The 13068-nt window shown below is 45.1% G+C and overlaps 1 protein-coding gene across 1 annotated transcript in view; it reads right to left on the bottom strand.

Moving 5' to 3' along the window:
- plcb1l (phospholipase C beta 1-like) overlaps nucleotides 1–12700 on the bottom strand; it is a gene marked incomplete at its 5' end in the record, with an annotated part of 114811 nt that extends 102111 nt beyond the window's left edge. The window contains 2 exons of the mRNA XM_079216115.1: nucleotides 7812–7889; nucleotides 12602–12700. Coding sequence (XP_079072241.1) covers nucleotides 7812–7889; nucleotides 12602–12700 — 177 coding nt within the window. The remainder of the gene's footprint in view (nucleotides 1–7811; nucleotides 7890–12601) is intronic.
- Nucleotides 12701–13068: the final 368 nt, after the last annotated feature.

Genomic DNA, 13068 nt, shown 5'->3' with positions numbered 1-13068 from the left:
TTAGCTTAACAATTAGTCATTACGTCATCAATGTCTAATATAAGCCTCTGATCCTTATTTTTTTTTTACAGATGATTGCCCGCTTATGATGTAACTGTCTAGTAAATTAACCAGAGTACTTTTCATTTCTATAATAGTCATATTTCCTTCAGCCACATTTTACAACAGGGGGCCATCAGCATGTACAATCTAAATCCAGAATTCTCTGCTCAACATATATTTTGTGCCAGTTTACAGGCTGCAATAATGCTGCAGGAACATTACAGCTGTTAAATTATTGTGTTGCAACTACTTTTCAGCAGTAAAGTGCTTCACCAGAAAAACAAAGTAAGAGCTTAATACACACAATGATCTTCTTGCATTTAGTACCCAAAGAATTGCACAATATGCAGAATATTGCACCAAAACAAAATCAAGATGGCGGCAGCCAAAATGTTAAATGAAGTATGTCCACTACTTATATACAGTCTAAGGTTCAGAGGTGTTGGTCTTTGCGCTGCAGGTTTTCTGTCAGTGTATTTAAGCATATGAAAAAAGACATTTGACCATTTAAATGCTGAAGGAGTAAGTAGAGAGAGAGGACAAAATGCACACCCTCTACATCACTATACTTATTATGTCTGACTGTTGGGATGTGATTGTTCTCCTTCAGTGGCTGCTGCTAAACATCAGTTTCAAGCCGTGTGATTGTCGAGCTTATCAGTTGAATCCAGGGTGTCTGAGCCGGCCAGTCAGAGCTGCTGCCATCACTAAGTCACCTCCGTTGCCCGGGCAGACTCAGCGGAGGCCAAGAGATTCACACTGAACAGCGTTGGCAACAACTGAAAGCCAAAAGGCTCTAAAAGGACAAAAAAAACCACCCCAAATCTCTTTCCGGATCTTTGCGCCTCCAGGTTTTGGGAGCGGCTCCAGTTATTCAGGAGAAGAAATGAACAGAACCGTGTCCCTCCGCCCCCTCGGTGTGGCTCTGTGTGTGCGTGCCTGCTGGAGCGTATATTCTTCCACCAGTGGACCAGCGGACTGCAGTGGAAAAGAAGTCCTAATCGGAATTCAAAGAGAAAAACAAGACCAACTCAAGCGCAAACAAAGCCTCCGAAGTCACCCGGGAACCGATAATCCAAAAGAGTTTGGCAACGCTTTTCTTCCTTTAACACTTTTTTTCTGCTTTTGACTCTCAACTCTGATAAAGACCGATTCCCTCCATGTATGTGTGGACGCCACAGGTCCACACATACACAGGCCATGAGAGCTCTGCCCCGCCATTAAAATCAACGGTTTACATTCTCCTGTCGGATGCTCGGAGCCAAGATGCTGTTCATGCCACCTCATAAAATTGTAAAGTTATCTTTGTTTTACATTTTGTTGTAGGAAACATTTTGTTCCCAAACAACATGACATGGAGTGGCTGGCTTCCCTTATAATGTTTAAGTGCTGCAGTGACATCACTGACAAAAAACAATGAATAATATCTATAAAGACTCGACATCTACGGCCAATAACCCCGGCCTGACCTTTTGATAAAACTTTAGCTATTTTTCTTTAGCTAACACTTTATCTTAGCAATTTTGCCCGATGTGGAAATATTTTCTTCAGCTTCACAAGGACAAACTTGAGCAAGAAGCTTGTTTTTTTGTTAAGCATCGACATTGACTGAGAACCTAGATGACAGTCTGTATGGGAGCAATACTGAGCGAGTGGGTGACTATAACTGTAATTATCATTTTCCGTGTTATAATGAAAGCTGGTTTGAAGACGCATAATAGAACATTTCATGTGGCATGACGAGTTGATTTCAGTGCAGATAAATAATCAATCAAAATTAAAATCAGCAGCGCTGCGTGTGTCAGCGACTTATCAAGTCTAAATCTTTCTGCAAGTTTAGTAAGAGAAATTAAAAAAATGTGCACCATGGCCAGAACACGCTGGAGGGATTATATCTCCCAGTCGGCCTGGGAATCCCCCAGAATGAGCTGGAAAATGTTGCGAGTGAAAGGGAAGCCTGGGTCAGCCTGAAGGGCCTGCTGCCACCGCGACCCGACCCTGGATCAGCTGATGAAAACGGATGGATGGATGGATGGATGGCTTGAACTGTTTCCGGTAGTGCTACGTCACTAACTATGGTTGACTTTACCCTCGCCATCTGAAATGCACATTGAGTCACCTGCGCACAGAAGCAAACCTTTGCTCCGGAGCTCATCAGAAGCCTTCAGACTCACTCTGTGACCCGAATATTGTCCATCGTTCTTGATGTGATCCGACAGCAGATCTGCCAAGTCAAAATGAAACAAGAAGTTGTGACAGCAGTACAGAGCTTGACCCAATCGGCTGTGACTTGCAGCTGTAAAACAGTGCTTCTATGGATACATTTATCCAAAATGTATCCAAAATGTCACTGAAATGACACTGTCTTTGCGAATTGCATAGTGAAAGTGAGGCTCAAGTGTAATTATGATATAACCAATAAATGGTGTGATCAACATACATAATGATATGTTAAAGCAAAAAAAACATGTCTATCGCTGCTTTAGGTAAATGAGCCGATACCATATCACAGCTGACGAAGGGGACGTGACACAAGTTTTTTTCTTCATCATGAGCGTCGTCATCTTGCCGTTCCGCTTCTCACTGTTGACTCCGCTTATCACCGTTGGCTCAGATGAAATAGGGCCTCTGGGGGCGCCGGGCTATAACTTGGCAGAGGTCAAAATTCACTTTCAGTCGATTGGCTGCAGATTTATGCCCCCCGTCTCTCACCGCCACAGAGTGCTGGCAGAGGGAGGGGGAGCGGCAGCCTCGGTAATCACAGAAAATTGCTGCGTTGAAAGAAACAAGAGAGAAGAGGGTGTGTGTGGGTGTTTGTGCATCAAGTGTGTGTTTGGTTCAGGATGAATCCCAAAACCGCCTTACTCATGCTCTGGATTATTTTGATTCAGAAATGCCTCACACATGCACACACCGGATGCGGGCCGGTTGAACCGTCTTTCACCTGCGGACATCATTCAATGCCGTCGGCTGAGTGCTCGTCCAGCCGAACGTCCTGAAATTGGCACGCGGCTGAAACATAAATCTCTCTCGAAAAGAAATCATTTAACCTTTTGTTATAACCGCAGCCTGCTCCGGAGAAACACACACACACACACACACACACACACACACACACACTGATATTAGTTTCAAAGCAGCAACATTCTCCAGAATATATGCAGGGGTCGAAAAAAAGGAGAATGTGACATTTCATAAGGTGTGCGTGTGCCGCTGCATGGCAACCATGGCTCCGAAACCAAAAGTTTGTTAATTTGACTGAGTCAGTCCACCTCTGCAGTGTGGAGATGGCTCCTCCCCCTGAAAGCAGGCTCAGCCAACCGTAGCAGAAATTATTTTTAACCCTACGAAAAGATGCACCTGTTCCTGGTTGGACATTGCAGGAATGTTGGCATGCCGGTGTTGGTGCACACACGCGTGACTGTGTGTGTGAGTGAATGGGTGCGTTTGTTTTGGTTGCCGGTATGTGTGTCTGGTACATACATTACATTGCATACATACATTTGCATGTATGTAAATGTGGTCAAATGAGCTGGGTCTCAATACCTCAGGCTGGTCTGTAGTTACCGTGGCCTTGTAACCAGCATATGTAAAGTAGTGAAGCATAGCCGAGGGTGGAAATGGTGACTTTGCGCCTTACATTGACGATGCAAGATCAAGTAACTCAGAGGCAAACTGTTTCTGCCTCGTGTCTGAGCAAATTCCTTGTGAGTAGAAGCCAAACAACCGTTCTCTGAAAATAGAAGCTGTGCAAATTCGCTAATCCGTCACCAGCGCAGTTTGACAAAAGCCATGTAATTGCCCATTACGAAGTCACTGTTGCAAAAAAAAAGCTTTAAAAGGATGTGTTATTGCAAAACTGTGAACAAGGATCCCAAGGAAGCATATATAGTAGTCCCCGTCCTCAAATAAGGTAAAGCAGCACACCTGCAGGTTGTTATTGAATAGCTGAGGGAAAGGTGTCATTTCACAGTGACAGTCTGTCAGGTGGAGCGACCGCCCGCCAACATTGATGACACTTTTGTTAATGTACTTCCAATATGTCGGACCGAAAAAGTTCACAGCGTGGTGTTGATTCACAGCCGGGTTTAAACACGTTCCTGTTCTGCTGCCGATGATCACCGTCACTGTCATCGACAAATTATCATCGTCGTCGTCAGCCACCTCATCAGAACCGTTGTTGTTGTCAGATTTTCCAATCTCCGTGTGTGTGTGTGTGTGTGTGTGTGTGTGTGTGTGTGTGTGTGTGTGTGTGTGTGTACAAAACAGCGGGTCCTTCAAGGTGAAGGAGAGAGCATGCCGAAAGACAAAAAGCCAGCCAAATGGACTCTGAACCAAACACATACAAACACGGGAGAGTTATGACTGCAGGAGTTTACATAGCAGTGAAGACATGAGCTCCCAGAGTAATCTACACAGTTTGCACCTGTTTTGAGCCACGGAAGACAAAGGGAGTGATTGCGCAATACCCTTCAACTATATCAGGCCATATTGACTATTTTGAGGCATTGTTCAGGCTCCCATCTTGTCAAGTGTCCACTAGTAAAAGAAGGGAAGCGAAGAATCAAATTAAGCATATCTTCTGAATCCAGGGTGTTTTAGCCCGTCTCCTGGGCTGCTGCCATCATTAAGTCACCTCGATTAACCTGATTTTTTTTTTTGCATTTTCTGACAAGTCTTCCCCAGAATACTCTATGTTCAGAGTACTGCTTCAGCAGAGACCGCATTACCAGCACGACTGCAACCAAAGGCATCAAAATGAAACGAAAGGACTGAGTCATCGGCTAAAAAGGCCGGTCGGGAAGAAAAGGCAAAGAACAACACGGCTAAACAGATTTGACATTGAGTCTTCACTGCTGTCAGAACTACACTTTGCCTCTCTGACCCTAAAACGTGGCTGGAATCCACAGCTGGATCAGAAACACGCATGACGAGATGGAAAAATGCGGACTTCAAGATTAGCAGAAAATGTCCTTCCATCACCCATCACCACCTTCCATCTCAGTGTTTCAGTCACACACGCCAAAGACGCTGTTTCAAAGTCACGAGTCTCGAGTCTGCATTATAAAGGTCCCAAGTCAAGTCCGATGTCGTCAAATTTTTTTACCTGTATGTGACCACAGCTGGGCCTGTATATTTGAACGTGATAATACCAACTTTTGTCCGTCTGCACTTTATTAATGGGACTGTAACTTTATTCAGAGAATCCATTGGCAGAACAAAGGAAGAGTTGATTTTCTGCACAATCTTTATTAATTATTGAGCTTATTATGTCATACCACGTCCAAAGGTCATTGGCATTAAAGTCAAGGTCGAGTTTCTTCATTCTTCATTCGTCAGTTTGCTCTCTAGTCAGACTTAGTGTGACTAGAGTGCAAATCACATACCCATCATTAATATAATTACAATTTTAGTTAAGACAGCATGAGTCAGTAAATGAAAAAAGGTTTTTATGTCTGAAATATAAGTCCTGGTTAAAAAAAACTGACAGTACAGCGAAAAGGGAAAACGGTATGCATCAGTGACTGTATGTGTCTGAAAGTGAGCGCAATGGGCACAGAGTACAGTTCTACTGTGCTTCTGAAGAATCCGAGGAATGCTTTTACTCTGCAGGCCATCAGGCAACAGGAGTCTCTCACAAACACACACATAACGACTGGACACCGTGGCGCAGCTTGTTTAAATTGGTCTGCCGAGCAGATGTGCAATACCATCGAGGAGTGGGAACACGGGACAGGACGTCTTTATACAAATGCACCTTTGTGTCGGCTGTGGCACAGAGGAATATCCCGGCAGCCTTTCTTTATGCCCAAATAGAGTTTTGTTATCAATTAGAGTTATTATGCGTGCGGCTGGAGAGACAGAGCAGACACCCCTCAGGCACGCAAACTCATCAGGGATGAGCAAGGTGACGAGGATGCGTTGCAGCGTGGCGATGATTTCCATCTCTGGCGAAGGCACCGATTTATGCATAAAAAGTATCAAACAAAACATTTTCCTTTTGTGAAGTATGCTGCTCGCAATGAAGGAGTCTACTTACTAAATAAAATACTTATCTTAACTATCCCACTATAGATACTTTAGAATAAGAACACAACTATCTGTCTTATTAACTTTAAAAGGTAAGATTCTTGTCGCTTTCATGTTACCATTTGGGGCGGCACACTGACAATCTTTACTATGTAGTGTAAAGATTGCAGGTATGCAAAGGTCAGGGACACAATCCTCCTGCTGGTGTCTGAAGTCGCCTTTGTACTGTTAACTTTGGTCAATTATTGTCATTATGAAAAACCTTAAACACTGAACAAACTCTGAACACATTCACAAAAGGCTACAGGTCACAATAGGCTCTAAAAAGTGAAGTGCAAGGTTAATGGTTAACATGAGGGTCGATGGGGATTTACTCGATTATGGCCCCTCCTTATTGAATGGGAAGAGGAACCCTAAAGAAGACATCCTTTCTCTTTTTCATTGAGTAGGTTGCAAACACAACTGCATCCTTTCTAGCAACGGCATTCATACATATGCACAGAGGCAAAGCCTCGGTCAGCTCCTCTGTCTGTGCTCTTGTGTGGCTGCAGTATAATATCCTCATCTAGGAAAACATCAAATCAATGGTAGCTATTAATTAGTCTACCTCTAATGGCCTTTGCTGATACAGACACACGATGAGAACAGGATCACAATACGCCCCGTCGAGCTGTTCTGAGGCGCCGCAGGTACAATAGAACGTAGTAAACAACAGCCTCTACAAACTGTGCTCACACTTTCAAGGTTAACGGGATAGGAAGTCACGTGATTGACAAGGTCACATGAGTCTGATAGCATCTGGTTTCACAACCTGGTTCCTGGTGAGTGTGAAATGCTTTGACATAACTGGGCAGGAAAAGAAGAAAAAGACAGAGCACAATGCTCTATGGAATATTCTCACAGGTGTCAAGTTGAGCACTGCAGGTGCAGCAGTTCAGATGTGTGTGTGTGTGTGTGGGGGGGGTGGAGGGGGGGGGGGGGGGGGGTCAGTGCACACATTTAAAACTACAAGTAGACAAGCTAAGTGGAAGACGCTCGCACTCTAAAACTTAAACACTGTCATTCTGTGGTCACCCAACCACAGACTTGGAATGGTGTTGCCATGGTTATGAGTGCAAGATGGTGCGTTGACAGTACGAGAACGCACAAGGACGCGTTGGACAGTTTCGAGCAAATGTCTGTGAACAAATGCTGCGGTGATATGCCAGCTCCACAAGCAGTGCAACACAATTCAAATACTATGATTCTCTGACAGCTGGCAGGATTATATTGTATCTATCCAATTTATTTTTTCCAATCGTGACTGCAGATGCACACTGGATTGACTCTATCTCCTGCTGACGCTTGATCAGATTCATGCCAAATAAAACAACCAAGGGGAAGCCGTTTTTCCACTTTCTCTTCAAACAAAAACAAAAGAAAAAGTACGTTGGTAGTACTTTCCCCTTGCCAATCAACAGGGTACGAACAAGCATTCAGGCACTGCGGAAAACATACCTTCCATTACGTATCCGTGCTAATTTGATGTTTAACGTTTCAAAACTGAGTTGTAGGAAAAAAGGAGGATAAACGGTTGTGTGGTGTCTTAAGCTTTAAAATGTAGGCTTCCTGGTTTGACTTTCATCTTCAAGTTCAAAAGGTAAGACTGCAAAAGGAGTTTCAGGTGAGCTAGACTGCTTGAGAGCTTCAAGGCTCTGCGGAACGTGAAAAAGAAGCTGAGCTGGTGTGTAGAGTCTCACCTTGTTCTGGTCGGTCCAATACAGGAAGTAACCTTTGGGGTCGACCGTCAGAGTCACCGGGGTCACGGTCGTAGAATCCTGAATGAAAACAAAGAAAAAGACATCTGGAGTCAATGTGTGTGTGCGTGTCTGAGTCTGTGTTTTTACAAGAGCGCATAAGAGTGCAGAAGACTCTCTGTGTGAGCCGATTAATAGCCTGTTTCTTGTCGTACATGCATACCAGAATCTGAAATGACATTAGAAGAGCGGTTTCTGTTGTGAGAAAAAACTAAAAGCACACAATCATTTCCTTCTAGGGTGTTTTCCCCATCATGAATTGGTATCACCACATATGACCAAGGAGCCTGGTGTGTGTAGGTGTGTGTGTGTGTGTGTGTGTGTGTGTGTGTGTGTGTGTGTGTGTTCATTTGAGACACCTGCAATCATGAACTACAAGTTGCTTCACACCTGATGTTCCTATTTTCCCCCTCTAGTAACAGACAAATGCTTTCCCACAGTTCCCACATACAGACGGCTCCACACACACACACACACACACACACACACACACACACACACACACACACACACACACACACGCACACCACACACACACAAGCACACACACCACAGTTTGACCCTGAGGCAGACATGACAATGGCAGATATTATTGGGTGCTTCTATAAAAAGAAAGAGACTTTTCTTTGTGTTTGTGTGTGTGTGTGTGTGTGTGTGTGTGTGTGTGTGTGTGTGTGTGTGTGTGTGTGTGTGTGTGTGTGTGTGTGTGTGTGTGTGTGTGTGTGTCCACAGCAGCCGTGGTCCAGCATACAACAGTAGCATATTGACCTCCTCAATCAGCTGCGGCTGTGAGATCAGAGAGATGGAAACCGCGTTTGGTGCACAGAGCAAGAAAATCTTCAAAGTGTCTTCATGAGGCTTCTAATGATGTCCCTTCTGCGGCATTGGGAGACATAGCTAATAGTCTATCTCGGCGTGACCCTGTGTGACTTGCGGTGTAGGATATGAAAGGGTTGAGCCGGGAGCCAGCATTCGGCGGAAGGAGTCTGCAGTTGAGGTGTAGCAGACGATTAGCAGTCTGAAATCATTACCGGCTGTGGTACATGGCGACGCGGTCCTTTGTGAACACACAGAGAAATTTTCAAAAAAGGAGGGGAAAGAGAAAGAAATGGAAGCAAGCAACTCTGTGGACCTTGGAGCGGCATCGGCGACTGCGGCGTTTGCTGTGACAAGCCATCAATACCGAGAAAATTGACGAAAGAGACTTCGAGAGGCATCGTCTTGGTTCCGTTCGCATGGCGGCACAATCTCTGCAGGCGTGACTGAGCGGCAAAAGAATCACCTTGTACCGGTGAGCGCGTGCAGGATCCTCACACATATATGTACAGCCCCGAGGCCAAGAAAAAGAAAAGCCTATTGCTTGTAGTTCTTGGATACGCCATCCAGTACCAACCTCTGATCTCTCTCTCCAGCGACAATCCATTTCTTCAATTTAGCTTTTACACATTAATATCGCTTCCCCATGCCCCATGAAGACATCATGTACTCCTGGGAAACTTTTATGAAATGATAATGAGTTGGATCATCTTCTGCAGGGTGGCGAAGACGTGGCAATTGATGGATCATCAGTGATGTCAGAGAGAAAGACATCACAGGGAATCTGCCCAATGACGCGAGAGAAGTCATTTTCGCTGGCTTTCTTTCTTAATGTCCTAACTCTCCATGGCCACCACCACAAACACATTAAGTAATTATGGACTCTTAGCAAAGATTTCTCACTGGTCCGCACATTTACGAATAAAAACACATGTACTTATAACAACCATGGATTACAGTTGGGGAGTGATTCGCAGAGATTACGACCTCCGGAGTGATGAAGCCGGTGCTCTTTATTGTCATTCGACTACATGGAGGATTTGTCATTAATGGGAAGACATTAGGCGGCAGCCTGCTTTTGGCTGAATTAAGAGGAGATTAGTGACTGACTTGTGTAAGTAAGTACAAACACCCTGAGGGTACCGATCCCGGGCAGGAGACGCTGCATATTCCTCAAGTGAAGAGTTTGTGTCATTAGCTTTCACAATGAGGGGGTGCCTTAGAGAGGAGATTTGAGCTTTTTATGCTTTTTATGCTAATGACATACTCTACTTCTTTTAAGAGATATTAGGCTCCCCTGTGGAGCCCGATAATATCCCATTCAATACGCAGTAGACCAAAATAAATGTCCTGATACAAGCGTAAAAAATCTCTGTTTACACATCTTTCCGGTCAGTGATCTGTCAGACGAAAAGGTCTTTTGGAAGTCCGCCTATCCTCTTCTCCCTCTTATGAGAAAGCAGCATTAAACACCCTTTGGTGCCAAATGAGCTGTTTGAACTGACTGATAATTCAGTCAGAGATTAGCCGATAATGATATCGATATCGGTCCGATACTGACTCAAATAGCCGAATTGGGTATCGGTCACAACATGCTGATCTGATATCCGATACCAATTATTTAGATATAGTACATTCAGGTAATTTATACCACTGTATTTATTTGTTACATTTTGTTTTACAAAGTTAGGAAAGCCATGTTTAAGTCGAGCCTAAAATAATGATCCCAGTCCCTTCTACACACAGCTGATTAATCAAACACTGGTATGGAATCGGTATTGCTACCAGTATCGGGACTGAAAGAGTCGTATCGGTGCATCGCTAAATATTTTTCATTTTCACGAGCCACAGCAGCAGCAGCAGCAGCCAGCTGTCTGCAGCGGTGTGTTGCACGCATCTGTGTGAGGGAGTTCAGGGAGGCCTGGGACTTCGAGGATCTCGCCACACATTTCGAGACGTTTTCTGATTGCTCCTCTGTTCTGTTTCAACAGGCAGCAAGCAGGCAGCGAGTGCCGGAGTCTGCAGAGATTCACACAGCCTGCTCATGAAAACGCATGGCTGCTGACAGAACAGTATGCCCCCCATAACACACACACAGTAAACCAAACTCAACACATTGTCTGCCCCCATAGATAAAAAAACAATATGAAAAAAATAACAATTTTCATTGAAGCAAACCAAACCAAAATTCCCTCTGCTCATACGCATTCAGACGTTGGATTTGCGCGTACTGTGTTCTGTCGGTAGAGGTTAGAGAGGAGCCCAACAACCATGGCCGAGATAAGAAGAGAGTGATTTAATTCAATCCCTTCTTCACGGACAATGTATTAAAGCTCTATCTCTCCCAGTCGCCCCTCTGTGATTCTTTCCATGAAACGATACGGAGAGGACAGAGGCAGGAAGGAGTGCACGGGAAACGAAAAAGCCGGCGTGTACAGTATCTGTGTGTGACGCTGTGTGTTTTCACAGGAAAGGCCTGATGGTCATTCGGTTTTGTAAACGGGCCCACAAGTACAAATTTATGGTACACAAACATGGCTGTTCTGGGAAAACAAAATACCAAGAAGAGAGCTGAAGGGGCTGAGCGCTCATTGGTAATTACTACTGAAACACTCAAGTTCTCTTATCTGTGCTTAAGATTGATGATTGACAGAGCGGTAGGTTTGCAAGTTGTGCATGATTTCCTCTCCGCCATCTGCACTGACCACATTCACACCTCTTAAAACGCAATGATGCCATCTGGGCTGTGCTTGCATCACCTGAGCTCTGTGAATAAGGATTATGTCACTCATCATTTCAAAATGGCACACACGCCAGACAGCACGGCCTATTACGAACACCTGAGTGTCTGTACGCTGATCTGCATGTAGGATTTGCATCTTATGTGATCTTTTAATGAGCTTTCGTCCTGTGGAGACAATAACTGTGCAGGTCACTCACTGCAAAAGTCACTTTGCATCTTCAGCGAGGGGGAAACAGCAGAAATCGACTGTGCTCACATTTAGACGCTCACACGATGAAGATGGAGAAGAAGCGTAACGCTTTTGGAGAAACCAGAGGAATGCTGTTCAAATGAGACGGGCTTCGAAAAGATGTGAAACCAATATCACAGAAAGTAATTTTCCCAACAGAGGAAGCCATTGTAGTGACAGCACAAGAGATACATTCAAAAAGAAGAAGAAAAAAGCATAACAAGCAATAAGGTCACTCAGTTGGAAATTAAATTGTAAGTGCAACAGCTGGGCGTTAATCCTGTCCATGCAGCTATGAGAGGGATGCGCTCATGGCTGTTTGGGGAAGGTGCAGTGCGTCATGGCGGTCCGTTAGGAGGTTACTACTGCTGTGTGTTCGCCCACTAGTCAACAGGAGCGTGCAATCAAATTGAATCAAGGTCATTTCACTACGTCTAGACAGCCAGTGGTGCCGGACGAATGACAACAGAAACGAAACAACAACAAGATGAAGATTCAAACTCTTGCCCGCTGGTTACTTTGAGCCAATTCATTGTAGTTAATTGATTGAAAAAGAAGAAAAAAACCTTTCCAGTGAAGGGGGGATAGGCGGAGGGGGCGTAATTAAAATATTTAACCTCATTTAACGAGCAGCGCGCTCATTCTCACACACAAACACTGGCAAACACGCACCCTCTCTCTCTCTCCCGCGCGCGCACACGCGCGCACACACACACATACACATTTAGGAAATGTAAACAAAGCACTTGTCGGTAGACACCGCTGCATTTCTTTATACTATTAATCGGCGAGCCCACTGCAGGCAGCGCGGCATCCTCTGCCAGCAGAATGAGCTGCTGTTGCAGATACACATTGTGTGCTACAGTCTGCTGGCATATGCATGCAAATAAAGCGTGCATGTGGAAATAAGAAAGGAAAGAAAAAGCCTCTCTCGCCATTACTTACATCATCCCATTTCATAAATTTGCTGCCCCTTCTCAGGCTCTCGGGCACGGACACCGGCTTGAGCTGCAGCGCGTGGACACCAGGCTGTGCTCCTGCCATTGGCTCGTCTGCTGTTCTCGACGCGCGGCAGGGCTGGAAATGAGTCACTACACTCTCTTCTACTCTCTCTCTCTTTTTCTTCTGTTCCTCTCCTTTTTGTCCGTGTGATCTGCTTAAAAGCAGGCTGACGGAAGCCCACTATACTGCTGCCAGTATGTCATGCCCGCATTGACGGCGGCGGCGGCGCGTCTTGGCTTTTGGAGAGCTGTGGAGGCGGACGCAGGCGCAGCGGACCGGGGCCACTAACTGACTGAGCGACATGCGGCTAAAACATAGTCGAGGAGAGAAAGAGAGGGAGGGAGAGAGAGTGGGGGGGGGGGGGGAGGAGGGCATCTGAATGAGTTACACGTCTTGGTTTCACATTGAAC

Source organism: Taurulus bubalis, assembly GCF_910589615.1.
Source record: "Taurulus bubalis genome assembly, chromosome: 3".
Classification (NCBI taxonomy): Eukaryota; Metazoa; Chordata; class Actinopteri; order Perciformes; family Cottidae; genus Taurulus; species Taurulus bubalis.
The sequence above is the reverse complement of the archived record's forward strand: the minus strand, read 5'-3'. Positions and strand labels throughout refer to the sequence as shown.